At 37.6% G+C, this 18,161-nt stretch overlaps 1 protein-coding gene across 1 annotated transcript in view; it reads left to right on the forward strand.

Moving 5' to 3' along the window:
- The window catches only part of ARHGAP42 (Rho GTPase activating protein 42), a 303,541-nt gene that overhangs the window by 96,156 nt on the left and 189,224 nt on the right, over positions 1–18,161 (forward strand). The window contains exon 3 of the mRNA XM_019037646.4: positions 11,204–11,265. Coding sequence (XP_018893191.1) covers positions 11,204–11,265 — 62 coding nt within the window. The remainder of the gene's footprint in view (positions 1–11,203; positions 11,266–18,161) is intronic.

Raw genomic sequence — 18,161 nt, forward strand, 5'->3', positions numbered from 1 at the left:
ATCAAATCATCTTGTATTCTTGTTATACTTACAAAATAGAAGGGGGGTCAAAAAATGACTTATGATCTAATCAGTATAATGCTAAGGAGAATGTGCCCAGTGCTTTAGGTACAGTAAGGACAAAATGCTGTGAGAGTATCAGAGCCAGAGAAGGGATTTCCAGCTGGGGACATCAGAAGATGCCTAAATAGAGGAGGTTATTTGAACTGGGTCCTAATGGTTAGGTATGATGCAGACAGAAAATATAGGTAAAAGAAAAACACGGAATTGGGAAAACTACAGGAATGTGTAGTAGTTTCTAAGTGCAAAGCTTGAGATTAGAAATAGTAGTATCTTGGACTAAGTTACATAGGCACATACCTTATGGCCACATCATGGGGGCCTCAAATTATTTGCAGTTTGGAGTTTGGACCCTTTTAAAAATCCATTTAAGGATTTTGAGTTGGATAATGACATGATCAAAGGTGCCCTCTAGGAGTTTTATTCTAGTGTCCCTACATAAAATGAGTTAGAGCCGCAGAAGCTGGGGAACTAATGTAATATGACAGCAGAGATGAAGTAAGATCCATATATGGGTGTGTAAGAAGGGTAGAGGAGAGAAATCAGCAGCATTTGGTGACTGGCTATATGGAAGGAAGGACTGAAGATTATTCCTCACTCATGCTACTAGGAGAATGGTGTTACCAGCACATTTATGTATTCTTATGTGCCAGGGCATCTGGGGTGGAAGAGAATTATGAACTTAGTTTTGACACGTGTTAAACTTGAGATTAAAAAAAAAACATCCTTAGTATTAAATTTCCTGTAGGTAATTTGATGTGTTAAATTTAGGACGAATGGATGGTGCTGTGGGGTTATACCTACAGTAGTGAAAAAGTGTATAAATTTCAGATCAGCTAATTTGGATTCAAAATTTAGTGCTACAAGTCATTATTAGTTCTATGACCTTGCATGTTATTTAATCTGTATACTTCAGTTTTCCTATCTGAAAAATGCAGAGAATGGCAGTAGATTTGAGGATTTTACATGTGACTTTCTGATGGGATGTTGTGAGCATTAAAGAGCTTTGCACAGTGCTAGCACTGTATCAGGTAAATCTCCTCCTCCTTTCCACAGCCCATGTTTTTCTGTTCCTTGGACCTCATTAGGATAGTAGGGCCCTTGCTTGGAGCTAGTTTGCAGACCAAGAGGAAGGAGAAAATAGCATTGTGAAGAAGGAGGAGTGATGATGAAAATAACAGAGAGGGAAAGAGAGAGAGGGAGAAGAGAGAGAAATGAGATTAGAGGCTTACTGTGGAGTTGTTACGTTTTGAGAGGACGAGGACCCCTTTTCTGAGACAGGAGACAAGTTGAAGAGAATGAATAAAGACAGTGCTGATCAGAGAGTCTTGAACTTCTCTCACAGAATCAGGAGGCCGGGCCATCTGGTAAGAGTGAGGGGAAGCCTGGGGCTGGGTTCTTGAGAGAAAGACGAGAATTCTTTTTAGATAACCACTGTGGGAAATAAGATTAGGAGTGAACTAGAGTTGAATAAAAGGATTGCCAAAAAGCAAAAGCAAAGGAGTTAGATAGCTTGAACTTTTAGTGTCCTTGTGGGTGTGTGAATTACAGAGAAGAGGTCACTGGAGGTTAAGAGGTTGTGGAAAAGAGCACTGGGCAAGGAAGCGGATGTTGAGGCTTCACTAGGGTGGGTGGTGGCAGGAGCTTGGGTGCAGAAGAGCATGAATGGGGTGCTTCAGCCTGCGGAATGTGAAGGAGTGCTGGGAGGTCAGTTCCTGATGGCAGGAAACACGGGGGCAGTGCGAGGTGTAAGTGGTTGCTTGTCAGCAGCAAATTACTGATTATTCCCCTTCAGTCAGGATACTTGGCACCCGATTACTCTTTGAGCATAAACAGCTCTGGAACTGTTTGCCTTTAAAGATCATAAGCCTGTTCTTTTCCTCCTGTAATGTAGCAGGATACAGGCTGGCACTACTTTTTAATTTTTTCCCTTTGACAATGGTTTGTTGGGAGAGAACAGACTTTGGAATCAAACAATCAAAATAAATACCTGCTTCTCTACCTACTAGCTCTGGGATTGTAGGGCAAGTTCTAGCTGATGGATTGTCCTTTTTTCCCTCTGTGAAATCAAGATAATACCTACTTCAGCACCTCATATTATGATGTGGACATTAAATGAGATAGTATATGTAATGTCACTGCCTCTTGGTAGAGGAGCTCCCAAATGTGAGAATACTCACATTTGGGAAAATGGTTTCTGAATTGGGGGTGGTTTTGACTTTGGGAAACAGAATAAACATCATTAAAACAAAACAAAACAAGGCAACATCAGAATTGCACAGGTCCTCATTTTCATGAGCACACTAAGTGTGCTTGCAAAGAAAACAAAATATGTGACTTGATGACTTCATTAGGCACAACAACACTTATTGCATTGACAAAAATCTCAGTAAAGTTTTCTGAAGAATTCAGATAAAATTCATTTGAAGTAGTAAGATAGTGGGAAGAAGTCTAGGGAAAAGGCAGCAGAAATTAAGTTTTGAAATTGTGTGAAAATGAAATGTTGTCCTTTTTGTGTTTGCATGTATCTATTTGCCAAAATTTGGCCTTTTGTGAAATATATACACTTACCATATATATATATAAGCCTAGTATACATATATGAGTATATATACCTGAACTCTCAAACTACCTTATAGTTTGGCAGCTGCAGAGTAGGTATTACTAAGTTGTTTTAAGCTAGTTGTGGGAGAGTATCCTAAGGAAAAACTATTAGATATATAGTTTAGAATTATTTCCATAATCTACTGTGACTTTCACCCTGGAGTCATCATAATTATTACTAATTTTCATAGGTAATGCTAACAGTCTGGAGCAGTAGTAGCAGCCACTTTCTCTTATGGGGCAAGTCCCTGGCTTACAGAAGGTTTCTTTGTTTTGAGTCTGGCTGTGATATGGTTTGGCTCTGTGTCCTTACCCAAATCTCATCTCGAATTATAATCCCCCTGTGTCAAAAAAGGTGATTGGATCATGGGGACAGTTTTCCTCATGCTGTTCTTGTGATGTCTCATGAAGTCTGTTGGTTTAAAAGTGGCAGTTTCACTGGGCGCGGTGGCTCACACCCGTAATCCCAGCACTTTGGGAGGCCGAGGCGGGTGGATCACGAGGTCAGGAGATCGAGACCATCCTGGCTAACACGGTGAAACCCCGTCTCTACTAAAAATACAAAAAATTAGGCGGGCATGGTGGCGGGCGCCTGTAGTCCCAGCTACTCAGGAGGCTGAGGCAGGAGAATGACGTGAACCCGGGAGGCAGAGCTTGCAGTGAGCCGAGATCGCACCACTGCACTCCGGCCTGGGGAACAGAGTGAGACTCTGTCTCAAAAAAAAAAAAAGTGGCAGTTTCCCCTATGTGCACTCTATCTCCTGCCACCATGTAAGACATGCCTACTTCCCATTTATCTTTCGCCACGATTGTAAGTTTCCTGAGTCCTCCCCAGCCATGTAGGAGTGTGAATCAATTAAACCTCTTGTTTATAAATTACCCAGTCTCATGTAGTTCTTTATAGCAGTGTGAAAACGGACTAATGTAAGTTGTTGTGCTTGTGAGGATAAGAGAAATGAGAGTACTCAGACCAGAAGAGAGCGAAAGATTAAAGACTTGGTCACAAGTTCTGAATCTCAGCCCAAATGTGGTTTGGCAGGCAATGTTGGGATCCACATTGATAGACAAGATTAAAGTATAGCACAGATTGGTGCCTGGGTACCTGTGCAATATCAAGAACCCAGGCGTGGAGGGAGGCACTGGGAACAGGGGCTGAGTGAGAATTTAAAAGGAGGCTAGACTATGGATTATAACCCCTGCCAAGAGTCTGGGTAGTATAGTTAAAGGATAAACAGGAACAAGGGAAAGCATAAAGAAATCCCTCAATGGTAAGCCAATGGATTCCAAAGTAGGAATTCTTTACATGTGCCTTGTGAAGAGGCTGGATTGGTGTTTGATTGCTGGAAGGACCAAATTCATCACAGGTGCTTGTAATATAGACAAGATAGATAAGTGCTGAGGCAGAGATGCCCCTAATCCTATGCAGAGTATCTTCTCAACTTGATAAAAGTCTAATTTTATTATCATTTTCTTTTGTGGACTGTGCATTTCTTATTTCCTAATACTTAATTAGGAATTATGCTATGATATTAAACAACTTTGTAATTACTCAAATAATGTCTAGTAAGCTCCTCCAACTTGGTATGTCTCATATTTGCCTAAACTTAACTCATCTGATTGCATGGCTTCATTGGGATTCCTTGGTGATAGGATATAATTAAATAGTTTAAATGCAAGATTTCAGAGTGTGTTCTCAAGATGACTCTGTTTTTGATTTGTGTTTGGCAATTAAAAAGCAAAATCTGACCACAAGGAGGACATTGTGGAGAACCAGACTTAGATACCTCAATGATAACTAAATTTCCATGTGTTTTTCTTGTGAGCCTTTAGATTACAAGGGGCTGTGAAGTATCAGAAGAAGGATGTATGCCTCCAAGTACTAGGTTATATTTACAGTGACATGCCAGTATTCGTCAGTAGGGCTGTGACTTTTTTTTCTGTTGATTTATTTAATAGGAAGCAATTTATTGACTTTGCAAGTGAGCATCCGTGGAGCTTGAAGCCAGAAATGGAGTGGAAAAATCTTATTTGATGTTGTGGCTCCTAGAAAATAATAACTAGAATTTGTGGTTGCAAATAAAACCAATATTGCAGAGTGGATGGCCCATCAGTGAGGGTATTAATTACTACCAAAGACATCAAGTATCTGATGGGAGAGTTGGTGTCACTTTTAATAAAACTCACCCTGTATTGCTGACATGGTATTTATTGTTTAGGTATACCACAAACTGATTGTGTTTCTTATTTTGGTTATGGATTAAATTGTTCTTAAAATTTACCATTGGATACAGCAGTCAGTATGCTACCTTTGATTTTTTTAAGTGTTCAAAAAATTAAGGCTCTCTCAGTGGAAGTTCCAAGCATAAACTACTGATGTGATGGTCCTTAGATTATTGCATGCTTTTGTAGTATAATGCTGGGTATCACTTGACTGTGTATGTTTATCCTACTCTTATTTTTCTTGGTGTGGCCAGATCTAGAAGCATATGACCAAGTCATCTGCTCTGGCTTATATCCAATTTAAGTGGTAATGTTTTACTACTTGTTTCCTACTCTGTATGAAATGTCAGTTAAGAAGGATACTAAGAAAGGGCCTTACAGACCTACACTGTCATCCAAATGGAAAAGTAAGGTTATTGTTGGGGCATCATCTGGACTTATAAAATGTAGTTGCATTGGTTCAATCTGGCTTTTATAGACTTCTACAGATTTTTAAGTTTTCCTAGAGATATAACAACATCTAAATTCTTACTGCTGACCCAGTTCTCCACTGTAGCATATCTGAGGGTGTTATGCCAAGTGTCAGGTTCCAGCCTAAGCTGAGGACCAAGGGGAGTGGGTGGATGAGTGGCAGGTAGCTGGAAAAAATGCTTGCAAGATCGTAGACAGTTTTGATATGGCTTTACTCTCTCTCTGGGCATGAGTGAGCTGTGGGTGCAAGCAAGCCATGGGTGCAGTCAAGCCATGGGCATGAGTCTCGGCATGAGCATTAGCAGGGTAATTATACCTTTTACAGACAGTAGTGGCTCCAAACCAAGCATGTGCTCACGTGAGTGATCACCTAATGCGTCTTGCATGGTTACATAACGTACAGAGTTGTGTGCCTGCGCTCCAAACGCGCTGAGTCATGCTGCACTGGAAGGCCGCCTTGGCCTATTCCTGACTAAAGTGCAGCCATCTCCCTTACAGAAGGTCATAAGGGATTTGTGCAGTCTAATAAAGTGATATAGCATGCTGTTGACATAACTGTATATGTCACTGAATTTATGATCTGTACTGTTTTTTGGGTATGTGTTTTATGCTATTTAAGTTTAAGGAAAGACTTCTGGAAGAAATTTTTAACACAGCATTGTCTGATTATGATATAAATGTTAATTGGATGCAAGAGAGACATGCTTTCCCAATTCTCATCATAGTTTTAAAATATATAAAGCCCAAACTGATCCATTGTTGAAACATTTGATGGTATATTACCTAGTGTTTAAGATAGTGGAGTTATGTCAACAATGAACACAGCAATTTTTAAAATTTTCTCTCATTCTACTTTTAGACATTAAACAGGTCTTCCAGGCAAAAATAGTAGTGTGAATTTAAGCCTGCTAAAAAGATTAATCTACAAAATAGGTATTTTAGACTGTTTAGGAATGTTTCAGAATTTATGATATTGGCAAATATAGAAGCTGTCATCATACTTCCTCACTGTCTAGGTATGATTCAACTATTGTGTTTGTGAACATTTATACTCTCAGCACCTGTCATAAATAGACTTGAGTAATAGATTTTTTTTTTTTGTTCTGGAAGTGTTTTTCCAATATTATGTTGTAGAGATAAAAGGAAACCTATGGTAATATTCTTAAACTCAATAATTTGTTAGAAAGTTAAAATTTATATATGAAACTATATTTTGATTGTTCTTTAGTAATCTCATGCTCCAGTTGGACAGGAAGGGAGAGAGATTACTATTGAATATAGTCAGGAAAGTTTCATGCAGGTGGCAGGAATTTAGATAACTAACATAATTTCCCAAAGTGTCCGGCCTATCTTTTCATAATATTTCATGAATCCTAGAATAAGAGTTGGTATGTTTCTCCTTGTAGAGCAAATAGATTGTGGAAATGTATTGTTAAACTCCCAAATGCATTCAGTGGTCATCTATTTTCAGTCTACTGTGTATTAAGTATTGGTTTTGGAATATATCTCTGACTAAACCAAGTTCTTGTCATAAAAAATATTGTTATGGTTAAAATCTGTAATTTTAGGACCAGCTGTTGTGTTACATGTTAGTCTGGATCCCCAAAACCAGATAATAAAGTAATTGTTATTCATGTAAATAATAATATTGATAAATAAAATACGAGGTATTACAAATTATTGCTGATAATTGAGTATTAGAAATGTGCATGTAACTTCCAGATTTTGCTTAAGGAAAGTCTGAGAATAAGTGGCTCAAACATTCACACAAACTCAATAACTATTCTGTATAAAGCACAGTGATGGGTGCTGGGGGTAGTTATTTTGTGTATGCTTTTTGCCCAGAGTCTGGTGTAGAATAGACTCCACAGTTTTCATGGTCTCTTAGGGCATTTTTGGGTCCTGTGCACCAGAAATTCTAACACTGGCCTCTCATGTCTAGGGAGCTGCTGGGGCACACTAGGCAGTTTGGATCTGCCTGGCTTGTGTCACAGGTTTCTGTTAGACTTTGTGGATGCGTCAGGCAGGGAAGTGACTGGAGATCCCCATCAGCCTGTTCTCTTAAAATGCAATTTACATGATAATACCTTACATTCTTGTACCTGCTCTATGGTATTGTAAATTCCTGTTTAAGAAAGCACAGAAAGATCTGTGTTATGTTAAGCCTAGAAAACTATTAACACAATACTTTGATATTATTATAAATGAAAGGATTTAGAGGAAAATTTCAGATATGGGCTTAAAAAGTTAGGCCACTGTTACTAATTCATAAAATGAATATTTAATGTCCTCAACATTTTTTTTTAATAGAACAAATGACAAACATGAGTGTCTTCATTGTACCAAGAAATATGTCCTGTTCTAGAACTGAGACTACAAAATTTAAAGAGACCCAGTCGTAATTTTTTTAAGCCCTTTCCCTGAAAAATCAACAAAAAAAAAAAAAAAAGAGAGAAGAAAATTTGTTGTCAGATTGGGGCCAGTCTCAGAAAACTCCTGGAGGGAGAGGAGTTTTTGTTGTGGGGAACCAGACATGCAATTGCTTTTGCATGTTAAAATTTTTCTTCTCAGACATTGCCATTATAATCAACTATTATCTTACTAAATCTATAAATAGTGTTCATATGGGAAACAGACCAGAAAACCATTCAAGTAAAATAGAAAACAGTATCATAAATTTTTAAACAAAAAAGTAGAATAGCAAAATGAGAGCTTGTTTTCTTACTTGTAACCAAAATCTGATTTAAGACAACTTCAGGATTTGCTCTTGAGGTAGGAGGTACCTTAGGGGAAGCCTGTGGACTTCAGCTGTTCTCAGAGGCAATACCCAGGAGCCAGTGAAATACACCCTGAGGCTGTATGAGCCAGTGATCATTTCCTGGCTTGACCAAATGGGAAGTTCTAGTGTGCTCCTGCCAATCTAATATTGTTATATTTTCATTTATTCCAAAATAGCTGTTGACAGGCTTCTATGTACTAGGTATTTATTTAGCCCTTTGGGAAATTTAATAAATAAAGGATCTATGTCCTCCTGGCATTTAGACTAGTATGAAAATAAAGCATTTGTAGCATGTTTTATTCTTCATTATATGTTGAAAAAGTTATAGATTTTGTTAGGATTAATGAAAACTAGCAATCTCCTATCTTGCCGGTCCCCACTACTTACTTTAATTTCTCAGAAAGACTATGTTGAACTTTTAGTCATTTCTTGTAATTTTTTCAAGACCATGATTGTCCTGCTATTTTTAGAATTTGTTTTTCAGTTTTAGATATTTATCATTTGGCTTCATACTGTTTTCATACATGTCTTTACTTCATACTATTTTACACATGCCTTTCTCCTATTCTCTCGATAGTTAAAACAACTTTGGCAAAATCAGTTTTTCATGTTATATTGTAGTGACTTTGTACATATTAGTTACAAGTCAGCTACTTAGTTTATTGTGATTGTGTTATTTGTATAATGTTGTTTTCCCAGGAATTAACAATTGACTTGGAATTTTCTTTTTCTTTTTTTTTTTGAGACCGAGTCTCTCTCTCTCGCCCAGGCTGGAGTGCAGTGGCACGATCTCGGCTCACTGCAAGCTCTGCCTCCCAGGTTCACGCCGTTCTCCTGCCTCAGCCTCCTGTGTAGCTGGGACTACAGGTGCCCGCCACCACGCCCTGCTAATTTTTTTTGTATTTTTAGTAGAGGTGGGGTTTCATCGTGTTAGCCAGGATGGTTTCCATCTCCTGACCTCGTGACCTGCCCTCCTCGGCCTCCCAAAGTGCTGGGATTACAGGCATGAGCCACTGCGCCCAGCCAGAATTTTCTTTTTTTAAAAAACATACTTGTTGTTATGCTCAGGCAACCCAAACTGACCTACCTCTTGACTTCTTTCTCTGTAGACCTGTTATCATTGCCTTCCAGCATCCAGAGTTTTGTTGACTTCTTCAAACTCACCAACCAACAGCTTCAGTGGCAGTAGATACCTACCAGAATGATGGAATACTTTAACCAAAAGAAAGCACAAAAATATAATATGCTGTTATACGCTCCAGTTAAAATATTCTTTCTATTTATATAATAATTTTTTGTTCAACTAACTGTTGTCAAAACGGGAATGTATTATAACATTAATACCAATATTTCTGAAGAGATCTCTTTTATCCAAACTTTAAAGAAAAGACCATTAATGTGTTTATTAGATTATCCTGAGTCTCCCAGGTAATCCATTGATTTCTGTTTTGGTAACTCTGAATAAAATCCAATATGAAATAATCATAGGGTTTAATATTTCACACCAGTTTGGCTAGTATAAGCCTAGTAATTCTGAAAAGAGAAAATATTTTAAGTTGGAATTTTTAATTCCTAAATGGAAAATATTTGTTATCTTCCTTAATGAGTTCTTTTGATGAGTTCTTTTGATTTGTTTTTCTCACTTACTTGTCTTTGTTGTTGGCTTTATGCCAGAATTACTAAACTTCTGGTCTCACAGGATGTTTCCGGTATTAAGATGGGGAAAGGAAGTGACTAGGAATCTAACAAATAAGGCTGTATGGCCCGGTGCAATGGCTCACGCCTGTAATCCCAGCACTTTGGGAGGCTGAGGCAGGAGGATCACTTGAGTCCAAGAGTTTGAGACCAGCTGGGCAACATAGTGAGACCCTGTCTCTACAAAATAAATAAGTAAATAAATAAACAAAATTAGCCAGGTGTGGTACACGCCTGTAGTCTTAGGTACTTGGGAGGCTGAGGTGGGAAGATTGCTTGAGCCTGGGAGATCGAGGCTGCAGTGATCTCACCACTGCTCTCCAATCTGAACAACAGAGCTAGACCCTGTCTCAAAAAAAAAAAAAAAAAAAAAAGAAGACATAGAAGAGGTTTATTTGTGTTATCATTTTTGTGTTGTGACCCAAACATTCTAACTTTGGTTAATTATTTATTTTAAGCATTAGGTATGAAAAATTGATATGGGTGAATTACTCTTCCATAATTGCCATTTGGACCTATGCATTTTTAAAGAATATGCTACTATAACATCCCTTTAATTTATTTGCTTAGTTTTTATTTGCTCCCACAATGTTTCTGAGTACTTGATCTTTCCCATTTCAATTTAAATTGCTCTTCTTTTTCAATTCCTACTAAAAGTAAAGCAATATAGGTACAGATAGTTTTCTAAAGCAGGCCTCTCAACTTTAATACAGAAACAGATTACCAGGGGATCTTGTTAAAATGCAGATTCTGGGGTGGGGCCTGAGAGTCTGCATTTCTAACAAACTCCCAAGATGCTGATGTTAACGCTGAATTGAACAGCAAAGATCTAACATACCTTGGATGTAGAAGTAAAGTTGATCCCTTCAGTATATGGAATCTGTTTTCAATTATCTGTGACCCTTCAGCTTCTAGAAGTCAGTGGAAAATTTTGCATTACTGGCTGCTACTAAGTACACGAAATAGTAGATTTGTTGCTCCTTACAGACTTAAAAATGTTTGGTTATTTGTAGGTCACTGCTTACAAATGATTTCAATGCTATGTTTATCAATGTATGTGTACATTTTACATATTAAATATATAAGCTACATTTCTTCCAATGTCTTTGAAGAAAAGATATTGTTGGTACTTGCTAAGCTTTAATTTGTACATACCTCTCTGATCCATAGCTGTTAGTGATTAGGATCCTATTGTATATTCTTTTATGGTTATACAAACATAAAATCACAGAATATAATATATTCAAATTAATAGTATACAGAATATACTATATACAAATTAATAACCAGCTTTCTTGTAATGTTTCTTCTTGCGTAATTAGATATTAGCTATGAAAATATTAATGCTTTGCATTTTTTTTTCTTTCCAAACAGCTCAGTCACTAAAAGAATTTGCAAGACTACTTATTGCAGTAGAAGAAGAAAGGCGAAGACTGGTAAGTCTGTTCTGCATTTCTTAAGAATATTGCTTTGTTTCAACATATTAAAGAGAAAGAATGGACCTCCTGAACTAGAGAACTTTATACGAGGCCTTATGATTTGACACATCTACTAATTTTTACATGTATTTTTGAAAAGATTTGTGACTATAATTATCATATATTGCTGATAAGATATACCATTTTTTTCTAATTATATGCTTGGCATATGTAAGTTAGCTTTGTTTTGCTTGCCGTTTACTGTTCTAAGGATTAAAAATATTGATCAGACTGCCATTAAGAAACCCATTCTAGTTCAGCAAACATTTAGAGGTTATAACAACCTCAGTGTTATAATACAGACATGTTTCAAATGTTTGAGACAATTCATGGAAGGAGGAACTTGCCAGGGTAATGTTAAAAGGTAACATTTGAGTTGAACCCTGAAGGTTGGGAGAATTTTGCTAGGCTGGGAAGGACAGGGAAAACATTCTAGATTGATGCATGAATATATGCAGAGGTATTAGAGCATAGTTATTGGTGAAACACTTATCCATTCAAAAATATGATTTTATGTCCAGTGTTTTCAAATATCTGTGATGTTCTCTGTTTATGATGCAATGTCCTCATCTGTAATATGGGAAAAATAGTAGTATATATCCCACAGGATTGTTGGAAAGCATCTGTAGCAGCACCTGGCACATAGTAAATACATTTTGATGGTGATAACGATGCTGATAGTCAGCTACAGTGAGGGTTACAGACTTATCTAAGACATTATCTCTGATTTAACTGACCTCACTGTCCACTTGGGGGATTATATACACATACACATATACAGCCATACTTCATTTCTTTGTGCTTTACTATACCGCATTTTGCAGATAATGTGTGGTTTTTGTTTTCCATTTGTTTTGTTTTTGTTTTCAAATTAAGGGTTTTGGTAACCTGCATTGAGCAAGTCTGTTGGCACCATTTTTCTAACAGCATGTGTGTACTTTCTGTCTCTGTGTCACATTTTGGTAATTCTCTCAATGTTTCAAATTTTTTCATTAGTGTTATATCTGTTGTGGTGACCTGTGATGAGTGAATGTTGGGGTTACTATTAGGACTTTTTTGGGACTCCACAGACCCTACCCAAATAAGACTGTGAACATAATCAATAAATGGTGTGTTCTGACTGCTGTACCAGCCAGCCATTCACCCATCTCTCTTCCTGTCCTCAGATCTCTCTATTGCCTGAAACATAAATATATTGAAATTAGGCCAACTAAAAACCTTACAGTGGCCTCTAAGTGTTCAAGTGAAAGGAAGTGTCATGTGTCTCTCACTTTTTTAAGCCAAAAGGTAGAACTGATTTAAGTTTAGTGAAGAAAGCATGTCAAAACCTGACGCAGGCTTAAAGCTAGGCCTCTTGAAACAAATAGTTAGCAAAGTGGTGAGTGCAAAGGAAAGTTCTTGGAGGAAATTAAAAGTACTAGTCTATTAAACCCACAAGTGATAAGAAAACAAAACAGCACTGTTACTGATATGGAGAAAATTTTAGTGGTCTGGATAGAAGATCAAACTAGCCACACTTCCTTAAGCCAAGCCCATTGAGAACAAGTCTCTAACTCTTTTTAATTCTTTTTTTTTTTTTTTTTAGACAGAGTCTCACTCTGTCGTCCAGGCTGGAGTGCAGTGGCGCGATCATTGCTCACTGCAACCTCCGCCTCCTGGGTTCAAGCGATTCTCCTGCCTCAGCCTCCTGAGTAGCTGGGATTGTAGGTGCACCCCACCCGCCTGGCTAATTTTTGTATTTTTAGTAGAGATGGGATTTCACCATGTTGGTCAGGCTGGTCTTGAACTCCTGACCTTGTGATCAGCCTGCCTTGGCCTCCCAAAATGCTGGGATTACAGGCGTGAGCCACTGCATCTGGCCCAACTCTTTTCAATTCTATGAATGCTGAAAGAGGTGAGGAAGCTGCAGAAGAAGAGTTTGGAGCTAGTAGTGGTTGGTTCATAAGGTTTAAGGAAAGAAGCCATCACTATAACATAAAAATGCAAGATGAAGCAGCCAAGTGCTGATATAGAAGCTGCAGCAAGTTATCCAAAAGATCTGGCTGAGATCGTAGATGAAGGTGGCTATACTAAACAACAGAATTTCAATGTAGACAAAACAGCCTTCCCTTGGAAGAAGTTGCCATCTAGGACTTTCATAGCAATAAAAGAAAAGTAGTCAGTGTCTGGCTTCAAAGGATGGGCTGACTCTCATGTTAGGTACTAATGTAGCTGGTGACTTTAAGTTGAAGCCAGTGCTCATTTACCATTCCAGAAATCCTAGGGCCCTTAAGAATTATGCTAAGTCTACCCTGTCTGGGCTCTAGTTATAGAACATGGAGCCTGGATGAGAGCACATCAGTTTACAGCATGGTTTACTGAGTATTTTAAGTCCACTGTTGAGACCTATTGTTCAGGAAAAAAGAAAAAGATAGCATTAAAAATATTACTGCTCATTGACAATGTACCTGGTCACCCAAGAGCTATGATGGAGATGTGCAAGGAAATTAGTGTTTTCTTGTGTGTTAACACAACATTCATTCTGCAGCCCATGGATCAAGGAGTAATTTTGACTTTCAAGTCCTATGATTTAAGAAATACATTTTTTCAAGGCTATAGCTGCCATAGATTTTGATTCCTCTGATGGAGCTCATCAAAGTAAATTGAAAACTTTCTGGAAAGGATTCATCACTAGAAGTTGATTCTAGTGATTCCTGCTCACAAAGAGGTTAAAATATCAACTGAAGTTTGGAAGAAGTTGATTCCAGCCCTCATGGATGACTTGGAGAGGTTCAAGACTCAGTGGAGTAAATAACTATAGATGTGATGGAAGATTTAAGAGAACTAGAATTAGAAGTGGAGCCTGAAGATGTGACTGAATTGCTGCAATCTCATGATGAGACTTAAATAGATAAGGAATTGCTTCCTATGGATAAGCAAAATACATGGTTTCTTGAGATCAGATCTACTCTTGGTGAAGATACTGTGAACATTGTTGAAATAACAACAAAGGATTTAGAAGACTACATAAACTTAGTTGAGAATGCAGTAGCAGGGTTGACAAGATAGACTTCAATTTTGAAAGAAGTTCTACCATGGGTAAAATGCTATCAAACTGTAATTCATGCTACAGAGAAATTTTCTGTGAAAGGAAGATTCAATCAATGCTACAGGCTTCATTGTTGTCTTAAGAAATTACCACAGCCACTCCAGCCTTCAGCAACCACCACCTTGATCAGTTAACAGTCATCAGCATCAAGACAGGAGCCTCCACCATCAAAAAGATTATGACTTGCTGAAGGCTCAGACGATTGTTAGCATTTTTCAGGCAGGAAATACTTTTAAGGTATGTACACCATTTTTTCAGACAAAACACTATTGCACACTCAGTAGACTACAGTATTACATAAATATAACTTATTTGCACTGGCATCAAAAATTCATGTGACTTGCTTTATTTATATTTACACATATTCATATATTGAACTTATGTACTTTATATATTTTATTTATATTTAATGTGATATTCACTTTATTGCAGTAACTTGGAACTGAACCCACAATATCTCTGAGGTATGCCTGGTTGATATAATACTCAGGTGTGGACTGAATCCTCTGGGACTGTGACACAGTATGGTATTATTTTTCTGAACTGATAAGAGAAAGCCATTTGAGGAAGGTGGGTGTTATTAAGGTGCCCTTGACTCAGAGGGTACATTGCCTGAGCTGGGGAAGGATCACACAAGTAGGTCGTGGCAGTTGTAGAAATGAACTTGGACAGAGGCCCCAAAGTGGGAGACAGTTCTGTATAAGTTGTGGAATAAGGCAGATAGTTCTTAGAAGGGATTAGTTGAAGGTTAATTAATAGTTGTGGTCATATGCAGGGTTACAGGGTTACTCCTAGAAGTTTTTGTGTTAGTTATAGGCAATGGGAGAATTCCCAGAAGTTTTTGGAGAGAAGAATGAGAGAATTAAAGTACGATTCAGGTGATATTACTTTGGCAGCCATGTGAGAAAGAGATGAGGTGGGGAAGAAATGTTCTGGCTGGTGGTGGGATGACCACATTCATTTAGGAAACAGTAGCCTACATGGGTCTAGTCCCAGTGCCAGAGAGACAGCCATGCAGTGTGACCTGTACTACTAGAAATGTGTATACTTTTATGGGAGACTGACCTTTTCTGGTGGGGCAAAGAAAGGTTTTCTGTGAAGGTGACTTTGATCTGAGTTTTGAAGCCTAAATAGTATGCTGTTTTAAGCGCTTTATATGTGATCCTTACTCTACCTATGTGAACTGTATCAAAGAAGTCTAACTTCCACAGGGAGAATTGGGTAGTATGTGCACTTGTGTTCAACAAGAGCCTCTGATGACAGAAATGGGAAAAAGAGAGGTTAGAGAGATGTGAAAATTAAGAATTAGAAGAGTAATGGAGCCAAGAGAAATAGTTCTGGGTTGGCGAGGCTGTGATTCAGATCTTGTGTAAATAGTTCAGGAAAGCAACAAACTAAGTACCATGCGTTATAATTCTAGAAAATATGATGGTTTAAAGAATAGAAGAAAATGTGTTGTAGTTTTTGGGAGGAAAGAGATCCAAAGGAATGTTCTCATAGCACTGAAGAGATTTTGTAGGCATCAGAGGAAAAGCTCTTCCTTTAAGGTGGAAGAAAAGAAAGAGAGGGTTGATAAAAACGTAGTAGAAATGTGAAATGGTAAAATGGTTGATTGGACAAGTGGAGAATAGTGTTATGAAGGAGTGGTTATTTAATGTGCCCAGGAGTTTGTAGAAATGGTTTAGAACAGCCAAGGGGGTAAGTTATTCAAAAGACGAGTAAGGGGACTATGGTCAGCAATGAAGAGAAATTGAAGTTAGCCATCATAAGTCTGTTAAGGATAGACTAGTTACTATGTTTTTGTGGATTTTTCTAGGAATACCCAATACTGAACTGTAAACAGTAAGCACAGTTGGGGGATCAGATTCAAGTTGATGGTTGGCCCAGAAGACAATGGTGCTGGATTAAGGAGACATGGATTTGTATAATATGAAAATAGGTCTTGGTTAAGTGTAGCAATAATCGAGGCAGGAGGTTATTGATAGCCTTAGAAAGCAGAGATGGCAAGCATAACTACTTAGTGATGTTGAAGGTTCACTGGGAACAGAGGGGAGTTGGAAGACAGGGAAGTTGTGAAATGTGTTGAGCTTGGTTTTGGAGCTGGTCTGGATAGTGATGAGATTAGGATATAGCTGAGCTGGGAGACAGGCCTTAGGAATCCAGAAAGCTGAGCTCAGAGATTTGGATGTTTTATGGACAGGATCTTGACATCATCCAGTATGATGACAGAGTCAAGGACAGAGACCAAGGAGAGGAAATGGCTCAAGAATGTGTTAGAGTATCTTATAAGCCATGGAGATGAAGGAAGATCCGACCACCCATTTCTTAGTGTTTCAAAGATCTTCATTTCATTTCTTCTTTTGGCCATGTTTCTGTTTTTGGGGCAGGGAAGAAATTCTGCTTTCGTGGGTGAAATCATACTGTGGGTCTTGATTGCTTTACCTGTTGTTTCAGAAAGGGTCTGAAATAAAGAATGTGCAATGTAATGAAAAAAACCATAGATACAAGTCTAATGGAATGCATTTCCACAGATTATATACAAAATAAGCGCTGATCACACAAATCTAAACATTGCAGTGATAAGTTAACACTTCAGTCACATAAGTTAACACTTCAGTCATATGATGTTATTAAATCAATGATAGTATAGGTTTAATATCCCTTATCCAAAATGCTTGGGACCAAAAATGTTTTAGATTTCAGATTTTAAAAAATTTGGAATATTTGCATTATACTTACTGGCTAAGCATCCCAAATTTGAAAATTTGATATTGGAAGTGCTCCAGAGAGCATTTCCTTTGAACATTATGTCTGTACTCAAAAAGTTTTGGATTTTGGGACATTCCAGATTTTAGATTTTCAGATTTGGGATGCTCAACCTGTATGTATAGATGGTGAGAGATTTTGTACAAAGATGTGTCAAAGAACTTGTATTTAAAAAATTTAAAAAATTAGTGCTTTATTTGGGGAAAAGAATATTTTTAGCATACCAGGAAATTGTAAAGGGACTATATAATTAATTATAAAACCACTAATTCAGATTTTTTAATTGATAAATCATGAGTATTATATATATATTTGTTAGGTTTGACCAAAGTCTTCAGTATGTTGAAACAATGAGTAAACAAAAATATCGACTGGACGCAGTTGCTCATACCTGTAATCTCAGCATGAGGAAGATTTACCATATTTAGGAAGATGAATATGTCATCTTGGTAGTTTAATGACTATTTGCAGAAAAGAGCCCAAAGAAACATGGGTTTTAGAAATGGAACTTCCTCTTGTCTCCTTCTAACTTTAAATATTGAGGGTTATTTTGGTTTTGTTTTGTTGTTTTTGTTTGTTTGTTTGTTTTTTTACATTTCTGCTAAAGCCAACTAAAATGCATAGTTTTAATGCAACAAAAAAGCACCTGAGAAAATAATGGAAAGTATGTTTCAGAACCTTTTGAGGAGGGTATAGTTTATTCTGGCTCATACATCTCACACACCTTCCATAATGCAGGATTTTCCACAGTGTGGATTGACACCTGCCATCATGTGGCTAGGCAGAGATCAGCATTTTAATGGCACAAATATAAGAAATAATCTAAAAGCTCTTTGTACTGACCTTAATAAAATGTTTATTACTTAAAAGGTGAGGATCTGGTATCGATTATTGATATATGCTTTTTAAAAAGTGCGTCTTTATTGGAAATGCTAGAATTTTTCCACATAAAATGCAGCACTTAAATGATTTGGGTTAGAAGGTGTCATTGATTAGGTGT

Source organism: Gorilla gorilla, chromosome 9 (assembly GCF_029281585.2).
Source record: "Gorilla gorilla gorilla isolate KB3781 chromosome 9, NHGRI_mGorGor1-v2.1_pri, whole genome shotgun sequence".
Classification (NCBI taxonomy): domain Eukaryota; kingdom Metazoa; phylum Chordata; class Mammalia; order Primates; family Hominidae; genus Gorilla; species Gorilla gorilla.